The 20,260-nt window shown below is 40.4% G+C and overlaps 1 protein-coding gene across 4 annotated transcripts in view; it reads right to left on the bottom strand.

Annotated features, from left to right (window-relative positions):
- LOC134620619 (sodium-driven chloride bicarbonate exchanger-like) overlaps nt 1–20,260 on the bottom strand; it is a 58,330-nt gene that overhangs the window by 19,080 nt on the left and 18,990 nt on the right. For 3 of the 4 annotated variants that reach the window (XM_063466845.1, XM_063466848.1, XM_063466847.1), the window contains 9 exons: nt 9,012–9,155; nt 8,710–8,851; nt 8,352–8,512; nt 6,221–6,409; nt 4,085–4,173; nt 3,609–3,766; nt 3,362–3,449; nt 923–1,069; nt 228–328 (listed from right to left, as the gene is read on the bottom strand). In XM_063466845.1, the coding sequence (XP_063322915.1) occupies nt 228–328; nt 923–1,069; nt 3,362–3,449; nt 3,609–3,766; nt 4,085–4,173; nt 6,221–6,409; nt 8,352–8,512; nt 8,710–8,851; nt 9,012–9,155 (1,219 nt within the window). The remainder of the gene's footprint in view (nt 1–227; nt 329–922; nt 1,070–3,361; nt 3,450–3,608; nt 3,767–4,084; nt 4,174–6,220; nt 6,410–8,351; nt 8,513–8,709; nt 8,852–9,011; nt 9,156–20,260) is intronic. The other variant, XM_063466846.1, reaches the window with a different exon arrangement.

Genomic DNA, 20,260 nt, shown 5'->3' with positions numbered 1-20,260 from the left:
GAGCCGATAATGAATAAGAACCTAAACAAAAGGTCTCAGTGTGGAATTGATGTATGAGGAATGATAATAGGCAAGTAGTGCACTGCCTCTTAAGAGAACTAAATTTACAGTTTGAGGACTAGAAGGATGCTCACAGGCGACAGGAAGGTTCCAGGCACAAAAAGGAGTTTTGAGAGCTCAGGGCTCTCAAAACTCAGCAAATCATGATCTTTCTCTCTGACACTTACTTCCCAGTGCGCTGGAGCTCTGGGCCACCATGCCCTCCGTGCTCCCCAGACTCTCCAAGATCTGTCACTCCGTTGGGAACTGGGGGAATCTTCCGCTTTTCCTGTGTGTTTAAGATCACTGTCAGTCAGCTGTCTGCTGCCCACATCACTATAACTCTTAGTTGGAATCAAATCTCCACCAAATAGACTGCATTTGGTACAATATACTTTTAAAAAGTCAAATGATTAAATTCTTATACATCATATTCTGAGCTCATCAGTATAACAATCTAATTGCTCAGTGGTCTGTCATTAATCCACTGCAGGAGCCTAATGATAAAAGAGAAATGGAAAACAATACCTGAAACAACATCTGTATTTTTTCAAAATGTTTCTTCTGTATGACTAAAAATTTCCCTTCAAGATGGCCTCTCTCTTTTCAGAATAGACCAGAATAACTAATGGAGGGAAATAACTAATGTTTTGGAGAGGATTGAGAACAGAACCCTGGGGAGTCGCATCAAAGCGCAGAGCACAACGCAGTAGAGATTAGAGGAGAACACAGATGTTTAAAAATTCTCGTCAGGCAGTAGGTCACAGAAGGGACTCACGGATATTTGTGAAAAATATATCATTATGTGCACACAGACTTTAAAACTCTGCATAGGTGCTCGGATTAAAGTCCCAAAAAACGGTCATTTTTACTCACTGTTTACCTGGGAGGGCACATTTTTAGGGGGCTCTATTCTGATGGAGGGGTCCCACTCTCCTGGGGGTAACACTGTCACCTGATCCAGAAACTCGTCAATGCCTGCCACCAAGTCATTCCTGTCTTTGGCCTTGTAAGCAACATCATGGAAAATCTGCGGAGAGGCAGATTAAATATGACCTAATAAAATGTAAACTCATATAGCATACCAGCCATACAGTCAGCAAATTATTATTTATAACCTAACTTCATTCACAACAACAGCATCCAAAGTGAATCTACATAGGAATAAGACACATTCATGCTCCAGTTTCTGTTGTCTAATGTTTTTTTTTATCCAAAGAATATATGAAAAACAGTATCATTCTTGCTTTCACTGGCACGAAAGCAAATCATAGTGACACATTCAATCCATTTCCATAGGTTAACATCTCTGCCTTCTGTTTTCATGCACCCCAAAGGACTGCTGCCAACAGAGAAGGGGAAAAAAAGAGACAGCATCTGGCTCAGATGATGGCATGTAACATTAGCTCATAGCTACACTGTGGGAAATCTCCTGTCAAGGTTTTCATGTCATACTTTACTGATTCCCAAAGGCTTTTTGTTGTTGATGTTTTTCCTTGATTTTTTGACATAAGTCAAAGGTCAGGCTCAGATATAGAAAAGCAACCCTGAAGAGGGTAGTTGGGCTTTATTTATTGAAGCTTCTCAACTCCCCGAGCTACACTAATATCACGTATAAGCACAAAAAGCAAATCTCACGTTGATTTTTCTAGGTTCAGGATACAAATGTGAGTATTTGACCCAGAATAACTAAGAAACCACCCAAGGATCATGGTATGTGTTGAGGCAGATCTGGAAAAGGACACTTACTCCATTACTGAGAACAACTTAGAGATGCTTTAGTTAACACTTTCCATTCCAATGACTTTAATCTTGACATCTTAAACTTGCAATGCATGATTTTCTAGAAAATGGATGGATGGATGGATGGATGGATGGATGGATGGATGGATGGATGGATGGATGGATGGATGGATGGATGGATGATTTTGTAAAATTATCCATGTAAAAATCTTCTCCTACAGAGTGGTGAGCCTCAGCCCATCAAATATGTGATTCATTGCCTTAAAAGGCATGACAGTATGACAGCTAAAAACAAAAGACAAAGATGTGTTTATTATAAACATATCTGTAAAATGTTACAAAAAATGTTTGGAATAAAGCTTCCCACCAAATGCTCACAATGCAGTTTAGACGAATTGAAGTTTTAGAACACAGCCATTTTTCCTCAGTCTGGCTGAAATTACACATTTTTGATGTACATCAGACTCTTCAAAGAATTCCCGACACCTGAACCATTATAACTTGTTCAAAGATACATATATAAATTTAACAATTAAAGAAGCACATTTAAATAACAAGGTATAACTAAATAAAAAGTAACCCTTTTTCAAATCAGTTACTGACATGAGGGCGTGGGAATTGCAATAAGTCGTCCATTTAATCTGATTCACAGAGAATGGCTGAGCTTGTAAGATGCAGCAGCATGCTCTGTTTAGTGAGCTTCTGCTGATTGTGGCCAATACACTCATAGGAGTGGCAGCACTGTCGGAAGCATGTACCGCTGCATTTGGAAAGATAATTAGAGGAGGTGGTTCACCAGCTCTTTCACTGACCACTGCCAGGGCTGACAGAAGCTGTAATTAGGACTGTGAACACTGCTTTGGTTGACAAATTAGTTAATGAGTGGGACACTCTTTGCATACATTGGCTGAATGTGTGCACAGTGATGGTTTTGCTGCCCAAGGGTTTCATCAAAATCAAAAATACTATATTCCAAATATTTCTAACTCAGTCTTATTGTGGTCAAAGTAATGATTGCATCAAACCACAGCTGGAGCCATTGCCAGTGGGCCGGAATCATCAAAGATAAGCCTTTAAAAATGAGTAATAAACAATAATTGATTCTGTAGTCTTTAGTTTTCACCTCTACTGGTAGTGTATTATAACTGAACCGCAAAAATGAGCTAATATTTTTCATTAAAGAGTAAGATGTTGAAATGTTGCAGTTTATGCAATTTTTGTTTTCTATTTTTTAACTGTAAAAATAAAAATGTGTTCATGAGATTTGTAAACCATTTCATTCTGTTTTCATTCACATTTTACATAATATTCAAACTTTTTAGAATTGGGACTATCCTGATTGCAGTTTGCTTTCCTATTCCTACTCTACTGTATTTGATCAACTAAGGAGATAATGTTTATGATAATTTAATTAAACATTACTTCACATACACAAGCAATTCCACTTTAATAGTAAAAACCTATAATCTGGATTGCCTTTTTGCGTTTTATCTCACTGTGCCTAGAATCACTGCAAGAGGAAAAATGTCCTAAAACACAGCATTAAACACCTGCTACTTCCTTCAGATTCTTGCCTCACCTCATCCGTCATCAGTGTAGCAATAGACCGGCCGATTTCATGATACTGTGGACCTTTCCCCAGAGGGCCAAGCAAGATGAAAAGAAACCTGCACAAGACAAAGAACAAAAGGTTTTGGGTAAAAGTCAAATCCTTTTTTAATGAGAAATTCAAAGGTTAACCGGCTCATCTATCCAGCCTTCACACAGAATAAAGGAAGAAGGAGACAGAGGCAAGTTAAGGGCTTTGCCAACAATTTGTTTATTACCTGGTGGTGATGGGAACTTCAGCCAGGCCATTTAGCAGTACAGCCGGAGCTAGGCGGACAAAGGCCACCACAGGGCGCTCTAGGAATTCCAGCTCCCCTACCAGCACATTGGATGCCTCAGCACCAGGTGGGATTTTCTTCATGAAGTGGAGGTCAATCTGTAAAAGAAAAAGAAAAACAAAACCACCACATTTTTATAAAGTAAAAATGTTTATTGGTCTGCTTTACTTTTTTTTAAAGGAAAAAACACAGTGATGTAGATGCAGTCGTACTGAGCGTCTTATCAACAACACAGCAAGAATCAGACTCTGAGAAGAAAGAACTACTCCTGTTAAATTCCACTCAGTTTCCCAGGGTAAGAAGGTTGTGATTTCATATGTAACCCAGGCTTGGTTAAATATACAGCACTACTTATGTGTCCAGCTATCAATGCCCGTAGATAAACAGCAGGATCAGTGGTGGGTCTGGTAGCTAACCTTGCTGAAGTCAACGGTGCTGTTTTCTCGGCTGACGTCCTGTTTGCCCTCATTGTTGGCTGGCTGGGACTGAGGTGAGACTGTTTGCCCTGTCAGGTAGAGCAGGAAACCAACATCAGTTTTCACAGGGGCTCATCCTATCCCAATACCTCTTTCCCACACAAAGACAGAGATTTCCAGGGAGTGACTACAGGGTACAGTTACATTCTCTGAAAAAGGGTTACAGCACTGGTCCCTTTTGTTGTAGATGCTGAGTCTTTATTGAAGACAAAAGGTTTAGCCCCAGTGACAAATAATATTGTACCCATTTTCAGAGTGTACCTGGTGAGTTAAAGCTCAATATATAAATTGTTGCTAGACCATTTAAAGAGAGTTTAAAATAAGGTGCAATCTTTAACTTTCAGTTCAGATTTATGTGCATCAGTTAACCAGTGCTCGTTTAAAGCACCTTATTCATTTTGTTTTATTTAAGTCAAAGATTTCACCTTGCAACTGTGGGCATTAATGAAAACAGTTAAAGAAAAAAGCTAAAAATATGCCTTGCTCAGAATGTCAACTCTTTAAGTGAGTGTGCTATGGTGCTGCTTTTAAAGGAGTTCCAGCAATGAAATGTATATCTGTTCGATACGACGCTATAGCTAAGAAACTGTAGCTTTAATATGGAAACTAGTCTGGCGTACAGCTGGCTCCTGGCCTACAACACTCCCATCACCACATTTTGATAAAGCCCACCGATTAATGCGCTATACATTATTTATTTAATCTACAATTAACAGATTAATTTGTAACATTTATAATCCAAGTTGTTTCACTGTTTCCAGCCTTTCCGACAAGGGAAGATAACAGCCTGTGGGCTTTGGACTCATTTTTAACAGACAGAAATAACAATGATATTATGCTGAACTCCTCCTTTAAATGAATCATTTTAGCATATCATTTATTCAAAAGCAGTGTCCGTGTTTTATTCAGTTGCCAAAAAGGAGCACAAGTGTATTTCCCAGATTTTATAAAGAAATGTTCAAACATTTCTTTATAAAAGCTGATCCCCAAAAGCAGCAAAATAAAGACTAGTGAGCAGTTACTGCAGTTAGTCATTACTGACTGTTTTTTAGAGTTGCTCTACAAGTTCTTATGGTTTCTGTTTAAGAAACATATTGATGACAGTGACAAGAAGGGGAGAGTATTATAGAAACTTTTGTGATTCTGCAGTTCAATTAAGTCTATTCCCAGATGTGGAAAAACTCACAAAACCGCAATAACGTAAACATTTCAACTCTTTATATTGCTTCACTTTGAAGCCTCAACAGTAGAAAAGCTGAAAGAACATTTTGACAGTGAGCCTTGCACAGGGAGAAAACTGCTTGAACTGAAGAATGTCAAGCTTTTCTTTTCTTTTTCGTCATGATTATTAACCAGCCACATCCAACCAATCACAATGTTACTCTCCCATCCTTAGCACGTTCTTTTTATACTACTACTACTGTCTACAGACTTTCTAATCAGCCTACAGGATCTCTTGTTGCCCGTGCAGATTTCCTGATCTGTGTCTTCCAGTGAGATGGGGCAGTAGCCTTGTGCAACTGCCTGAAGGACACTAAGACATGTGGTCTTGTTTTCACCAAAGACCATGTCCGGAGTCATGTGATCAAAGCCCCTGCTGGAGCTCAAAGGTGAAGAAGGAGTGGACAAGCATGACACACAAGAAACACGCTGCCTACAAGCCCTATAAGAAAAGGCCTTTCTGGGTGAAGTGCTCGTCAGGAGTGTTTTTTCAGGTGAACATTTAGGAGATTTTAAAGTGTGATAACAGAGGCCGTTTACTGGGTAAGTTAAATATACGCATGCACACGTGCATGCAAAATACAGCAGACAGGAAGAAAGACATACACAAACATGGAGAAACACAAACAAGAGGAGAAAATGAGATATCAAACAGCAGTAAAACAGCATGTCAGAGATGGATAATTATTGGATCGTCATGCAAAGGATAATAGCATTAAACAGAAACATACTGCATATATTTGTTTACAACATCAACACGTGAGTAGCTGAGGACATTACAGAGTACAGAAAAGCTTGCAGTCTCATCTACAGACAGGTGTATGTGTGGGTGTCCTGTACATGTTCTGTGCTCACCATTCTTGTCCATGGAGTGAGGCTCAGACTGCTTCTTGCCAATATCAGCAAAGGAGCGTACAATAGGGATGCGGTTGGCCAGTTTTTTGTGGTTTTGGTGATGGTGTTGTTTGAGAAGAGCCTCACGGATCTTTCTCCTGGCATCTTCACCTACAGGGCCAGATGCCTCATACTGATCCAGAACCATGTCTAGGGAAGAAAACACACACAAACGGCATTGTGTTTAACGCAATACCCTTAAAATGGTTGAATTCACAAAGGCTGCTCCTGCTGGTGTCCGGTGCTGCGTGGCAGCCAGCAATACTAAGCTGATTATTCCAACAAAAAATGACCTGATTTAATCGCACCAAACCAGGTTACATACAATAGATTTGTGCAGCAGAACAGTTTTTACCACGATCAGATAAAGCATTCAGTTTGATGACCTCAAAATCTAAGACACAGTTTGAAGCAGATCAAATGGTCCTCTGTATTGTCCTTGTGGATGAACGTCTTCTGGCATATTATGGTGCATGCTAACCTGGACTCCACCCCAATAAAACCCATTAAATCTGTGACTTTAATAATTAAGAGACCCTAACCTTAATATACAAAAAACAGGAAATGATGCAAAGATCACAAATAAATTATCTGTTGCAAAATAAAATGTATAAAAGCCAACAGCGCTTTGTCATTGTGGTAGACTGGTGTAAATATCCCAAAGAGAATGACATCAACAGATCATCAAAACGTCAAACCACTGAATGAACATTATATTACAACATATGGCATCTACGGCAGTATAAGCTACAATTAAAATTAAGGAAAGTTTCTTCATCCTTCATCCTGAGTAACCTCTGAACTGTGATGTGTTTGGTTACTGTAGATTTTAAAGGTGCTGGTCAATGTGAAATGGAACGTGCCAGCTAGTCAAGTATTGTACAGTATGAATACTCCTTCATTCTGTCTGCGCACAATGTGGGTAAACTGTTAGAGTGAGAATCAAGTCAAGCAGGCGGTTTCTATTGAGATGATTTAATGAATTTGCAGCTCAGTGCACCACTCTCTCTGTTGATATGAATCAATGGAGCTCACTCAATAGTCTCTTTCTTGGTTTCATTCTTTCTCTACAATCATTCAAATAAGACAATATTTATTTAACTACACTTTGGATCTCTGTGCTTTAGCAAATGAACAGACTATACTGGTCTTCACAATTAACAGCTAAATAATAAAAAAAAATACATTTGATATGCTGCGAACAGGTGGGTTATGATCTTAGATTTAAATTATGTAATAGAGTTTAGCTGACAGAGGTAAAGTGGTACTAAGTTTCAGAGAGGTGTGGAGCAACAAAAGCTTTGGTACACAATTCTGAAACGAGGGACAGTCAGAAGAGCAAGTGAGGCTAAGCCTAGAGCATGTGGAGCATCTGGATCAGGAAAGGGTGGATTTGGTACTTAATCATGGATAGTGGCAGTGGCTGACATCAAGACATTCTATTGGCAGCTGGAAAAGGCTAGCATGAAGCACAGCATAGAAGCAGAAGTCTGTGCAGCCATAGTAGCAGGAAGTAAGATGCAAGCTGGGACAGCATATACTGAGAGGCATAACCAAGTCGCTGGGATATTGTACAGGAACATCTTTGCTGCATATGGATTAGAATTCCCCATGTCCCAATGGGACATGCCATCAAAAGTGGTTGAGAACAACAGCACAAAGTTCCTGTGGGACTTCTAGTTCCAGACAGGAACCAGCAACCAGACACAGAGGTGGCTGTCAAGGAGCAGAAGAGGGCAACTGTGTGGAAATCCCAACTGACAGCAACATCAGAAAGAAGGAACATGAGAAAACTGTTGTACCAGAGACTGACAAAGTGTGGTCCAAAATAGAGCTTGACACTGGGAGAGTGGCTCGAGTATATAAGTACTTGAGCCAAGAAGCTTTCAAGAGAAACACCACGAAGAGCTTCACAACAAAAGCCAACATAAAAACAAAAAGTTAACCAAACACAAGTCTAAAGATGAGGTTTAAGCTGGGGTTGTTTTTTTTATTATGTAGATGTTGAACAAAGCAACTTGCGCCTGGCACATGTTTTTGTGCCAGGAAGGTCGCATAAACCCTTTTAAAAATCACTTCATCTAGTGTTTACCTGCAATCTCTTCCAGTGAGTTTGCCCTCATGTCCAGCATCACAGTGCCATTCATGATGCAGCTGCGAAGTTCAAAGAGACTGTGTAGAGACAGAGTGGCTACATAGGGTTTACTCCACCGCTCACCACCATCCTCAACGTCTTCCTCAAACTTAAGCCACCTGCAACCAAAAGAAGACACACAAAAAAATTCCTCTATTTTTGCCTCGTATTTTCCTTTTAGTTTTGATGTGTACGTTATGTTGTATCACATTGCTAACTCATAGTTGCCTGGCCACATCATATAATAAGCTTTTATTTTGATAGAAACAATTCAAAGTCTCAAGCACAACAGGGGAGAAAAAATACAAAGGCGTACCTTGCTGTCTCCTTCCATTCAGCATCCTCACCCTCCCTGAGGCAGATTTCGTCCAGCTCAGTGAACAGGGCGTGGGGGATGTGTTCCTCATCGCCATCCTCAGTCCCCAACAGAAACTGCACCCTCTGAGCTGGTGTGTCTGCTGCAGCAAGTTTGATAGGTGGAAGACAAGCACAGAAAAGAAGAAAAAAGCCAAAGAAATTAAGAATTTGCATACCACTGGAAGACATGGATTAGAAGCACATAACCCAGGTTCTGTAAAAATGTGTAATCTAAATCAGCATTTTAGAACCAAAACCTACTGTGCGATGGGGATTCTCTTCCATCCTCAGCCGTGGAATCCCTCTCTTTGGACCTCTTCCTGTGTCTGTGTCCATGGTGACGATGTCGTCGGTGCGACCTCCTGCCTAGAGGAACGTGAACCCCAATGTAGAGAGTGCGGTGACCTAGAGAAAAGATGGAAAAAGATGAAGATTAGCTGTGTCACTGATCTAAAATTTTACAGACCTAATCGGTGAGTCACCCACCAGTGACTCATACGCAGGAATACTGCCAATGTGGGATGTGGCAAGATTAAGAAGTAGCTCAGTAAAAGCCCAAAATGTCACAAGTTTAATTCTTAGAGTCAAACTTTTATTTATCAGGAAATGTCCTGATTATTTCAGTGAATGTTTTTAATTATTCATGTAAAATCTGTATTATCTTTTCACAATCAAAATGCAAAATAAAACAACAAAAGCAATACACATATGACAGTTAAAGGAAAAATTTGCCAAAATTTTGCAGCTGGGAGATGATGTGTATCAGAGATCATATGTAATGAAGGGAAATTGCAAACAACGAAAAAGCATGGAAGGCAATTGAAAATAAACACAGTCCCAGATGGATTCTTGCTGATTGTGCTCATGGTGAGCAAAATTCAAAGAAAGGTTATGTAAAGTATCAATGTGATATTGTCTGTTATTAAAAACCTGATGTGTACTCATTTAAGTGCTGGTACCGCTTGGATTGCGACAGGCTGCTCAAAAAATATGTAGCTTTTGTCTGTTTCTTTTTAATTGCAGTCATACACACTTATGTAGGGGTCAGGCTAAATCATCTCTATAGCAGCGGGATACTATCATTGCCTATCCCTAGCCTGGTAGAGAAGTTTAAATGTGCAAAAGTGAGGCTTGAGATGTCACTCACGGACTCCCGGGACCCCATAGTGAGAGGCACTGCTCCCACCCTAGCAACAGGGAGGAAGTGGACCCCAGCCACATCTGTGCTACAGGGCAAATCTGCTCTTCAGCATTGTGACGTGGTGGGTCACGTCCAACAGGGCAGAGGAGGATTTGGTCTTGGAGCAGTAACACCTCAGTGGCAACAGGCATCTGTAACCGAACGTCGAAAAATGGTGGTGGAGGAGGTGCATCAACAGGAGGAAACAGCCAGATATGCCAGAGCCGTAGCGCTGGCCAAGCAGGGTCGCTGGATGAATTGGGAGAGTGTGGAAAAGAGGAAACTCTCATGGAGTGAAATCAGGGGAATGGAGTCTAATAGACTAAGTTTCATCATCCAAGCGACATACGATGTGCTATCTTCCGAAACAAATCTGCAGCTGTGGTTTGGAAAGGACCCATCCTGCCCCCTGTATACAGTCCCAGCCACACTCAAGCACATCTTGGCTGGTTGTAGGACTAGCCTTACTCAGGGCAGATACACATGGAGACACAACCAGGTCCTCAGGTGTCTAGCCGAGAAAGTTGAGTGCAAAAGAAAATCTATCAACGCTCAACCTTTCACGAACCAAGAGGAGCATCAGTTTTCATCAACATTTGTCCGGGAGGGAGACAAGTCGAGGACAAGCCCCTCAACCCCGGACCTGGGTCTGCTGAATGTTGCCAGGGATTGGCAGATGCAAGTGGAGAGGCTAATTTTCCCACAGAGATCGTAACAACTACTCTGCGACCAGACCTTGTCTTTTGGTCTAACTCTCAAAAACTTGCGTACATCATTGAGTTGATGGTACCATGGGAGGAAGCAATTGAGGAAGCATTTGAGCGTAAGAAGCTGCGGTATGCCAACTTGGCAGCTGAGGCAGAGGCAGAGGGCAGAGGCTGCCAGTACAACAGTACAACAGCTTAGAGAGACTGGGATCAGAGGACAGGCGCAATGGCAGGCTATAAGAGAATTAGCTAACACTGCTGAGAGGACCAGTCACTGGCTGTGGCTAAAAAGGGCTGACATCACTTGGGCAGCTAAGGCAGTCAGCTAACCGCGAGAGAAAAGAAAATATTCCACTCTTCTTCCCTCTGCTCTTCTTCCCTTTTCTGGGAGGCAGTGGGAAGGTAGAGCGTACAGCCCGATCCGGCGGGGAGGTGTGGGAAGCCAGATCGGGCGCCTCCCTTCCGGCTCTCCTCTCTGCTCTCTCCTATCTTGTCCCTTTTGTCTTACTTCTCTCTGTCACCTTTTCTATCCCTTTGAGGCTCCATAAATGCTAAGGTAAGTATTATTTCTCAGTTGCAGTGAATAGATAGGAGAAAATAAACTGTAGAAAACTAAACAGACAAAAGAAGAAGAGAAATAACAATTTAACATAAACCAGTGACACACTCCGGGGCCTGATCAACCCTGGCAGGGCCTCCTTGGATGAGCGTGTCTAGTGATAATGGCCGAAACACCCGATGAATCCAAGGCCCACTACTGACGATGTGTCCCAAATCTTAATATGATAATCTAGATCAGATCTCTAATCCCCAAAAAATGGCAGATTAGCTTGGGTAAAAGACCGAAAGTTGAGGCACACAACGATGTGTGCTACTGGTAAAGTTTCTGGGCTGCCTTTCCTCATATCAGCCATCCCTTCTCTCCATTTAAAGCAATGCATTATCAGGGACTATAACATCTTGTCCTTCTACTGAATCATACTGTAAGGTTCACATAACGCAACACTACAGAAAATTGGTATTGGCCAGCAGCTGACGTATCATTGTGAATCATTGTGAAGCCTTTGCTGCACACTTCATTCATCGCAGTGTTCAAACAAAAAGATTTTGCTTTCAGGATTTTGCACCAAAGGGCAATTTACATATTAGGCTTTGCGAGTTCTTTGATGAACAGTGATGACTGATGGAAACAGCTAGGTTGCATTGTGCAGTCTTACATTACTCTGTAACTGCCTAACCAAACACTTTTACCATCTGGTTAAACTAATTATTATATAGTTTAAACATGGCGGAAATTTTATCAATGTTGTTAGATCCCTGGCACAACTGGGGGTACGTACCTCCTGTGGAAACAAAGCTAAATATCATTAGCATGATAACTGTGACAGAGGTCACCCATACAGATAAATAAACTAAAAGACCTGGTGTAGAATATGAAGAAAATGGGACTGAGCACCAATCCTTGTGGTACTCCAGTGAAAAGAAAACATCCTTTAGCCACCATATTTTGAGTCATTTGCTGTAAACTTTGTGGAAAACTTGTAAATATTATTTTACCTAAACCTTTTTCTGCAGGTGAACACGTTGCTACAGGTGTTAGGACAGCAGCTGAATGAGTACATTGGTTAAATATGCCAATGGACATCATCTATTTCAACTTATAGACCTTTCATTCCCAAGTAGAAGTAAATCACATATAGAATTGCAGTGTTCAGTTTAAACTGTAGCCTATTTTTATACATATAAAAAGAACCCATACTGGCATATTTTTAACTCTCACAAATGCTGGTTTAATAAAGAAAATGACCATATTTCAAAAACGGGTCTAGAAATAAAACAAAAAACAAAACGAAACAAAACAAGCTATCATAGCTTGTAGCTTGTACATAAATAAAAATAACAATGCTCAACTTGCCCAGTAATATAGAGAAGTAAATGCCATTGTCTGTTAGATAAAAACCACAAAGACATTATTTAATGAACTACTACCTCATAGGGCCTTTGGTCATCTTTGCACAAGTTGAAATGATTTTGACATTATAATATCTTTGTAATTACTTACTTTCATCAAATAAATACAGAACAGATAATGAAAGGGAGATTGTGAAAGGATATTGTACAATGTAGCACAAAGGCCTTTTTCTAATGTCCATGTGTATGTATGTGCGCATCCGCAGGGTCAGTGAGAAGATAATGCGAGCTGACTTTCTCCTCTTTTATTGCAATCGAGCTGCCTGGCCGCTGCTGCCTTCCTGCCGGCTCTCAGCTCTGTGTCCGGACACAGACAATACTTCTGCACACGCTGTTCTCTTTATCTGGCTTCACCACCGTATGAGGCGCCACATTGTCCGGCATAATGTGACACCAAATGGATATACCCCATGAAATTTGATGCTAGGGAGCCACAAAATAGGGTGCGTCAAAGGAGCATCACTTTAAGCCCTTTTTTTCTCACCAGAAAGACGACACAAGGGAAGGTGGTAGGTTATACTGTTTTCATCAACCCATCAAAGGCAGTAGCACTTTTGTACAAATTTACATGTCTACTTTACTGAAAAAACAACACTCTTGTTGGCGTTCACCTTTAGAGGAAAAGATCAAACTCATTTTGCATACCACTGTAAAAAAGGTTATTTCATTCATAAATAATTTATCATTAGCAACCATTAAATATATCACTTTGTTTGTAACACTATACATGCTGAATTAAAGTGAAAGTATGCATTTGAAATTAGTGTTCATGTGAAAACTGTGTGCATCACAGTCATACATTTCAACACATTCCCCAAAACTGTACAAGTAATTCCCAGTAATACTAGCATGAGTAAGTTCTCTCAAGTATTTTAAATCCTCAGGATATGTGTATTTTTTTAAATAGGACGAAAGATTATTTATTATTATATTTGCAATGTACAGTTGAAGTGTGAATACACTTCCTATACATATCTGATTGATTATCAGAAAACTCGGTACTGTATATTTTCTCAGATAAAAATATCCCAGTGATTGCCTTGAACTGTTTTCACTTGCTTGGATACATGCCTAATCTCATCACAGCATACTAATCAGATTTAAGCAATGAAAAGACAAAAGATGAATCATCTAGGAGCACAGTAACATCAGATCATTTCAGGGTACACACCCTGCACCAATAGGAATCCAGAGAAAAAATTAGATCTCAGAGGACGCAATGGGAAAACGAACGACAGGTCAGAATAGATTTGTAGTTTGGAGGCTATCTTCTCCAACAGAGCATGTACTGTTGCAGATGCAAACTGCTCTCAGCATTGACTGAATTATGCATGTCAAAAGCCGAGGAGAGAATGACTGTGCATATGCAGGAAATTTCATATATGAACAGACAGGACCTAGGCAGCTGAGGAACACATAACAGGAAAGCAAGAGAGCTTTAGAGTTCATGAGCAAGTCTCACAAGTGAAGGACTTTACAAAAATAGCACTTGTCCTCCAGGCCTAAACTACTGCTGATGTCATAGGATGTTTCTTTTCCTTTTCTTCTGTTGCCACATCTCACTGGCTTTCAGTCAGCCTCAGCCTGAATTCACTCAGTTGTGTGACATGCTGTGTTTTAGCGTCCACATCCTCAAGTCCATGGGTGTGTATTCATGTATGTGTAGGTTTACGTGACTACTGACAAAAGTAATTCTGATTGGCTTTTGCTGGGTTTTGCACTCTTATCATACAACTGCCTTGGCCTCTGAAGAAGCAGTACAGTTTATGTTCTCAGTTTATTCATGTCATGTGTGGCAACCTCTTGTACTTGTTGACATTGCAAAGTTTAAAAAAATTATTTATTTGAAGGCCTCCATATTTCATTGATTAGAGATATTCTTTGTATATATCTCAGTTTTTGATGCCAACTGGAGACAATTTAAAATAGCTAAAATAGCTGATTATTTCAAATATATTTATATTCAAAATTCTGTAAAATATACATTTACAGAATATATTCGTAATGTCAGTAACTTCCTAAAGCAGCTGCTTGCTATAATTTCATATCAAATGTTAATCCAGAGCTTCCCAAAGTGTGGGGCCCAGAGGCGGGGGTGCAGAGCCATTGGGGGGGGGGGGGGGGGGGGGGGGGGGCATGGAGTGAAAAGGGAAAAAAAAACAAAACGCTTGGACACTGCTAGCACGGGGCGCCCACACAAACGCAAAGCAGGAGATAAAGCATCGCTAAATATGTTTCCAAACCAACTTCATTCTAAGCCAAAGACTAGAAAATATGGTGAAGCATATCTTCCCTTTGGTTTCACCTGCACAAGTGCCAAGGTAGGTCTCCCCTGCATAATTGCTTTTCCCTGCGTCGGGAGCACGCGCTGGGCTCTCCAAATCACGGACAAACAGTATCCCACATTCCTGATTTTTAGTTTACAAACACTTGTTGTAATGACTAACTACTCCTGACATTTTGGAGATGTTAGCTCTTTATACAGTAAAGTTACAGTGGGATACAAATAATATCAGGCTGATCCTGCCACGATTTGTTCCCTGGGTTCAAATCACGGACAAACAGTATCCCACAGTTGTTTATGTTTTTAAACCCATTTTGCACAGAGAGGCATTTTTTGAAAAATGTATTGATAGCAATGTTGAATATTATTACACAGGAAAAAAACAACTACATGTAAAATAATTACACCGTGAGGCCTCTGCCTCAGTAACTGCGTGTGTGTATGTAAGCGTTTAAAAACTGAAGATAGTCAGATTAACAGTATTTTGTCTCTATCTGCCATTCTGCAATTCATCTCATGTAAACAACAACGTGGCGCACAGCGTGACGTGAAAAAAAGGCACATACCTTTGACGTTGCGTGATGAGCTCCACACGTAAACGCAAAAAAGGAGTTTTAAAAAATCTCCGTTTTCGGTGATTTGAATCGCCGTTTACATGTGGACGAAACAGCTGCGTTTTCAAAAATACCCGTGTAGGTGCGGACGTAGCGTAAAAGAGTTAGTAGTTTATTTTATTACCACCTGTAATTTATTGCAGATTACTTGTATTTGCTTAATTGTTTACTAAATGTTTGAGGTGTGAAATAAACCGCAGTGGAGCAAAATATGAGTGTGTGTGGTTGGAGGATGTGTTTGTGCGTGCGCGCCCGGGAGGGGAGGGGGGGCACGAACATTTTTCTTGTAAAACAAAGGGGGGCCTAGCAAAAAAAAGTTTGGGAACCACTGTGTTAATCAAACATGAAATAAAGGATTTCTGGGAACTCCTTTCAGTGTTGCTCCAAATTTTATGCAATATAGAATATTGCAGAGTAAGGTCAACAAGAGTCAGAGTGCAGCTAATAATAGTGAGCATGCTAAGTGTGACAAGGGTGCGGTAACATCAATGCAATAAAACCTAAATCATGTGTGTGGGGTTGCCCAGCTAGCAGTTGTATGGATGTCCCCAACAGAAACACTCTTAAAAAGGTGCATGACCTAGCCTTTGGTATTCTCCTGGTGTAATGTGCATGCAGGTACACAGGAGCCTGCAGTCCCTGGCACTCCAGTGTGACAACCACTGGAGGGACACACGATTCCTTCTGTAAGAAGGATCCCAGGAAGGAGTTTGTTGCTTTTCCTAAACCCTTTAGTTCTGGTTACATTTTTAAGCTCAGACACTGCAAAGTGAATTAAGCCACGTCTGGCTCTCATCAGCAAAAAACAGGAGATGAAAAGTTAAAAGCTCCAGTGTGGGACAGCTATAGGTAGACTCCCTATCCTTAGACACGAAGGCAGGCATAGGATACAGAAGCATCGGATTTTAGCTAGACAGCAATAGGAGTGTTTCGAGTGAAAGTTCCTTTAAGTAAAGACATTCTAAAGGCTCAAAAGGCAGCTCTAAAAGTGCCTCTAAAACTGTCAGTAAATGGCAGGAGGCCTCAGCTGGTGGCCTCCCTTCATAAACCTCCTTATCGGAGAATTCTGACCAATTGGTGCAGAACCAAAGCCAACATGACAAGCTGAAATTGCAGCCAAATACATTTTAAGAGTGGAAAATGCTATTCTCTTATCTACCAAATCCTGAAGGAAGCATAACAGCTTTGGAACTGAGCACTAATAAGGAATGATGTTCCTATCTGAACACCATATCTAAGATACACACCATAAAGTGAACATGTGGAAAGAGCTGTTGCACTCTGAATGGTCTCAATGACCCACAGAAGAAGAACAGACTCATTCAAATTCAAGTTTTCACATGCCAGGCCCAGAGAACTAACTGCATTGGATGTGGATGAAAAACCTGCCTATGTCTCTGTGACGCTAAGTCCCTCAACCCTCTTGGGATTGAGTCACAAAGGCAGTGGCCACTGCTGGTTGTGGAGCAGACAGGCTAGGAAGACCATCCATGGCCTGTTGGGTCAATGAGAAGCAATTAAAATCAGAGACAGTCACTGCTCCCTGAGGTTGAAAGGGAGAAACACATATAGCAGCACATTCAGCCATGGGTGAGGTGAGATTTTGTGTCCTCGCCCTCGTTTCTTAGAGAAAATAATTCATTGCATGATGCAAACAGATCTACGGACGCCTGACCAAACCTGTCCCACAGCTGGTAAACTATTTTGGGATTGAGTCACCACTCCCTGTAGAGTAGAGAACCTCTGGAGAGCAAATCCGCTCCAGTGTTCAACACACCAGGAACATGCGTCACACTTAATGAGAGGAGTTGTTTGCTGCTCTACATAATCAGGCTGTGAGCCAACTTGTGTAATGTCACCGAGAGACAGCCTACCTGACAGTTTATATACACCACTGCTGTTGCATTGACGTCCTTAACAAGACATGACAATTTTCAGAAGCAGCAAGAAATAGCTCAAAGCCAGAAAAACTGTCCTCCACATATGTGTTTGAAGGAGCAACTCGGGCCAAGTGCCATTTATGGTCCTTCTCTTGAAAATACCCCCCTACCCAGTCAATGAAGCGCCTGTTGTCAGAGTTTTCCTCATAACAACCACATCCAAGTGGTCACCAACAGCGAACACTTCTGGGTCTCCCCACTCACAGAGACCTATCAGGCATACATCTGAGAAGACATCTCACATCCAGCTGCAGGGGAGATACCCAGTGCTGAAAGTCCTCCATCCTCAACAGCTCCTAAGCGATGAAAGAGATTACTGAGGACATCAGCTTATCAAAAGACCATGTTTCCCTTGTGAAAAAGGGGAAGGTGGTGGCGAAATTTCTCCTTGACTTTAAACAGTTAGAGAAATTATATCATCCTGATTTTGAATTTAATGGCAGCAAACATGTCTCAAAAATGTTGGGACAGGGCAACAAAAGATTACAAAAAGTAAGTGGTGATAAAGAAATAACCGGAGGAACATTTTGCACCTAATTAAGTTAACTGAGCTTCTCTTAAGTAAAAGTGGAAGAGATTTACCAATCTCTAAAAATCTAGAGCTTTCAGAATAATGCTCATCAACAGCAAAGGCTGTGACTATGTCATCATATAGAGCATATCATATACTCAAGAGATTCTGAGACTCTAGAGAAGTCTCTGCGTGTAAGGGACACTCTAATAAATCAATATTGGATGCTCATGATCTTCTCAGCCTAAAGCGGCACTGCATTAAACACAGCCATGATTATGTCATGGAAATATCTACATAGACTCAAGATCACTTCTAGAAATTGCTGTTCATGAAAACAGTCCACCATGTTATCCACAAGTTAAAGCTTGTTATCCAAAGAAGAAGTAACATGTGAACACGATCCAGAAACGTCACCGCTCTTCTCTGGTGTAGTCAAGATCTTTTTCAGGAAAGGCCTCACATATTTCAGAGGGATAATGCTAAACCGCACGCTGTACCTTTTACAACAACGTAGCTTCATTGTTGAAGAGCCCAGGATTTGAATTGCCTGCCTGCAGTCCAGACCTTTCAAAAATATGACAGAAGACCCACGACTGTTGAGCAGCTAGAGTCCTAGAATGTCAGACGGGAATGAGATAACATTCCTCCTCAAAAGGTCCAACTGATGATCTCTTTAGTTCCCAAATGTTTACGGACTCTTGTTGAAAGAATATTTTTGTAACGTGTTGCTGCAAACAAATTCAAATTTAAATTCAAAACAAGCTCATATTTTTCTTATAAACACATTCTATTTTTATTTACATTTCACACAGCATTCCAATTTTAAAAGAAAAAAGAATAGGGGTCATACTTAATACATTAAGGGAATACTTGCTATTGAGATATTGTTCAATTTTGTATTTGAATTGGATCTATTAACAGTGATGTAATACACATAATTAACTCTCCTAGAACTAATCTAGGAGGAGGAGTTATGCAGTGACATAACTTCAGAGGATCTTCTTTTCCTGCTTTTTGAAGAGTCTGTGTTACCACAGCAACAGACAAGAATAAAGTAATTATGGAAACCATCATCCAGAGACGCGGGTCCTTGAGATGAAAGTACTGCCTCACTGACAGAGTGTCAGAATAAAAGACTGACATTTCTGCCAGCTACCTAGGTCCACGTTGCCTGGTAACAAAAATTCTGTGGATGCTGACGGGGAACCAATTCTGCTTCAGTAATAACTCATCTTTTGAGTGTACCAAAGCTTTCTATTGTTTGACTATTGCACAGAAAACTCTTTAATGCTCTTGGTATGAATGTACATTTATTTTCACAGTTTGCCTCCTAACAGGCCTTTGTCTTGTATGCTGCTTTCTAAAATTACTTCATGTACCCACATTATTTCGCCTATTTTCACCTAGTTTAGATCGTCTTTGGTCATCTTACTAAACATGTAAATACATCAGGGTTGTTTTGTTGTTTTTAATTACACTTGTATTGCAAAATTACAGGTTTAGCATGTTAGTATGAGTAATGTTCACTACCTTTAATGTCAAATAATAAAGGTAATAAATTCAAAAATAGATATGGGGACAATTGTATTACTAAAACTGGTGAGTCAACATTCAATTCTCTCATTGTTGTTAACATACTCAGTCAGGTTAGTCTTTGTCTTAACATGCGATGCTACTTAGCACTATAAAGTTAATGACTTTTAAACATATCATAACAGAGAGCCTGTTCCAGATCCTCTTGGACTAAACCCAAGGTTTGGTCTGCTTACATTATATGATTGTCATGGAGTACTGATCTTTTTGCATTTTTAAGATGTTTTCTTATTTGCTGATATTTCCCTGTGAATTTATTAAGGTTTTTCTTTTTAAACAAAAATTAAGTCCACTTTTACAAAAAGGAAACCCTTTTGTAACCCTTTGAACTTTGTTGTCTATTCAGGATGCTGTTTGGTGCAGAAATTGCACCTCTGTCTCTTTTATGCCATCTGAAATGCTGGTGTAAGCAGATGTGCAGAGAAAAGACCTTGTGCTCTTTGATGCAGCAGCACTCACATCAAAATACATCATCCATTTGCAATTACTTAGACAGGTGGACTGATATTATATAGGGCTTTTCTGGTGTTCCTAGGCTCTGCTATGATTAACACTGCTATGTTGTAGCTTTTATATATTACATTGATATTATATAACACATGAAAATGACAGATATAATTGATCAGTGTTATGGAAAATGTTGGTGTGAACAGTTTTTGAGTCACCTGGGAATAAACATTTGAATATTTTGGCCTCTGCTGTATCAA

The sequence above is a fragment of the Pelmatolapia mariae genome, linkage group LG23 (genome assembly GCF_036321145.2).
Source record: "Pelmatolapia mariae isolate MD_Pm_ZW linkage group LG23, Pm_UMD_F_2, whole genome shotgun sequence".
NCBI lineage: Eukaryota > Metazoa > Chordata > Actinopteri > Cichliformes > Cichlidae > Pelmatolapia > Pelmatolapia mariae.
This window is presented reverse-complemented; position numbering and strand designations above follow the sequence as displayed.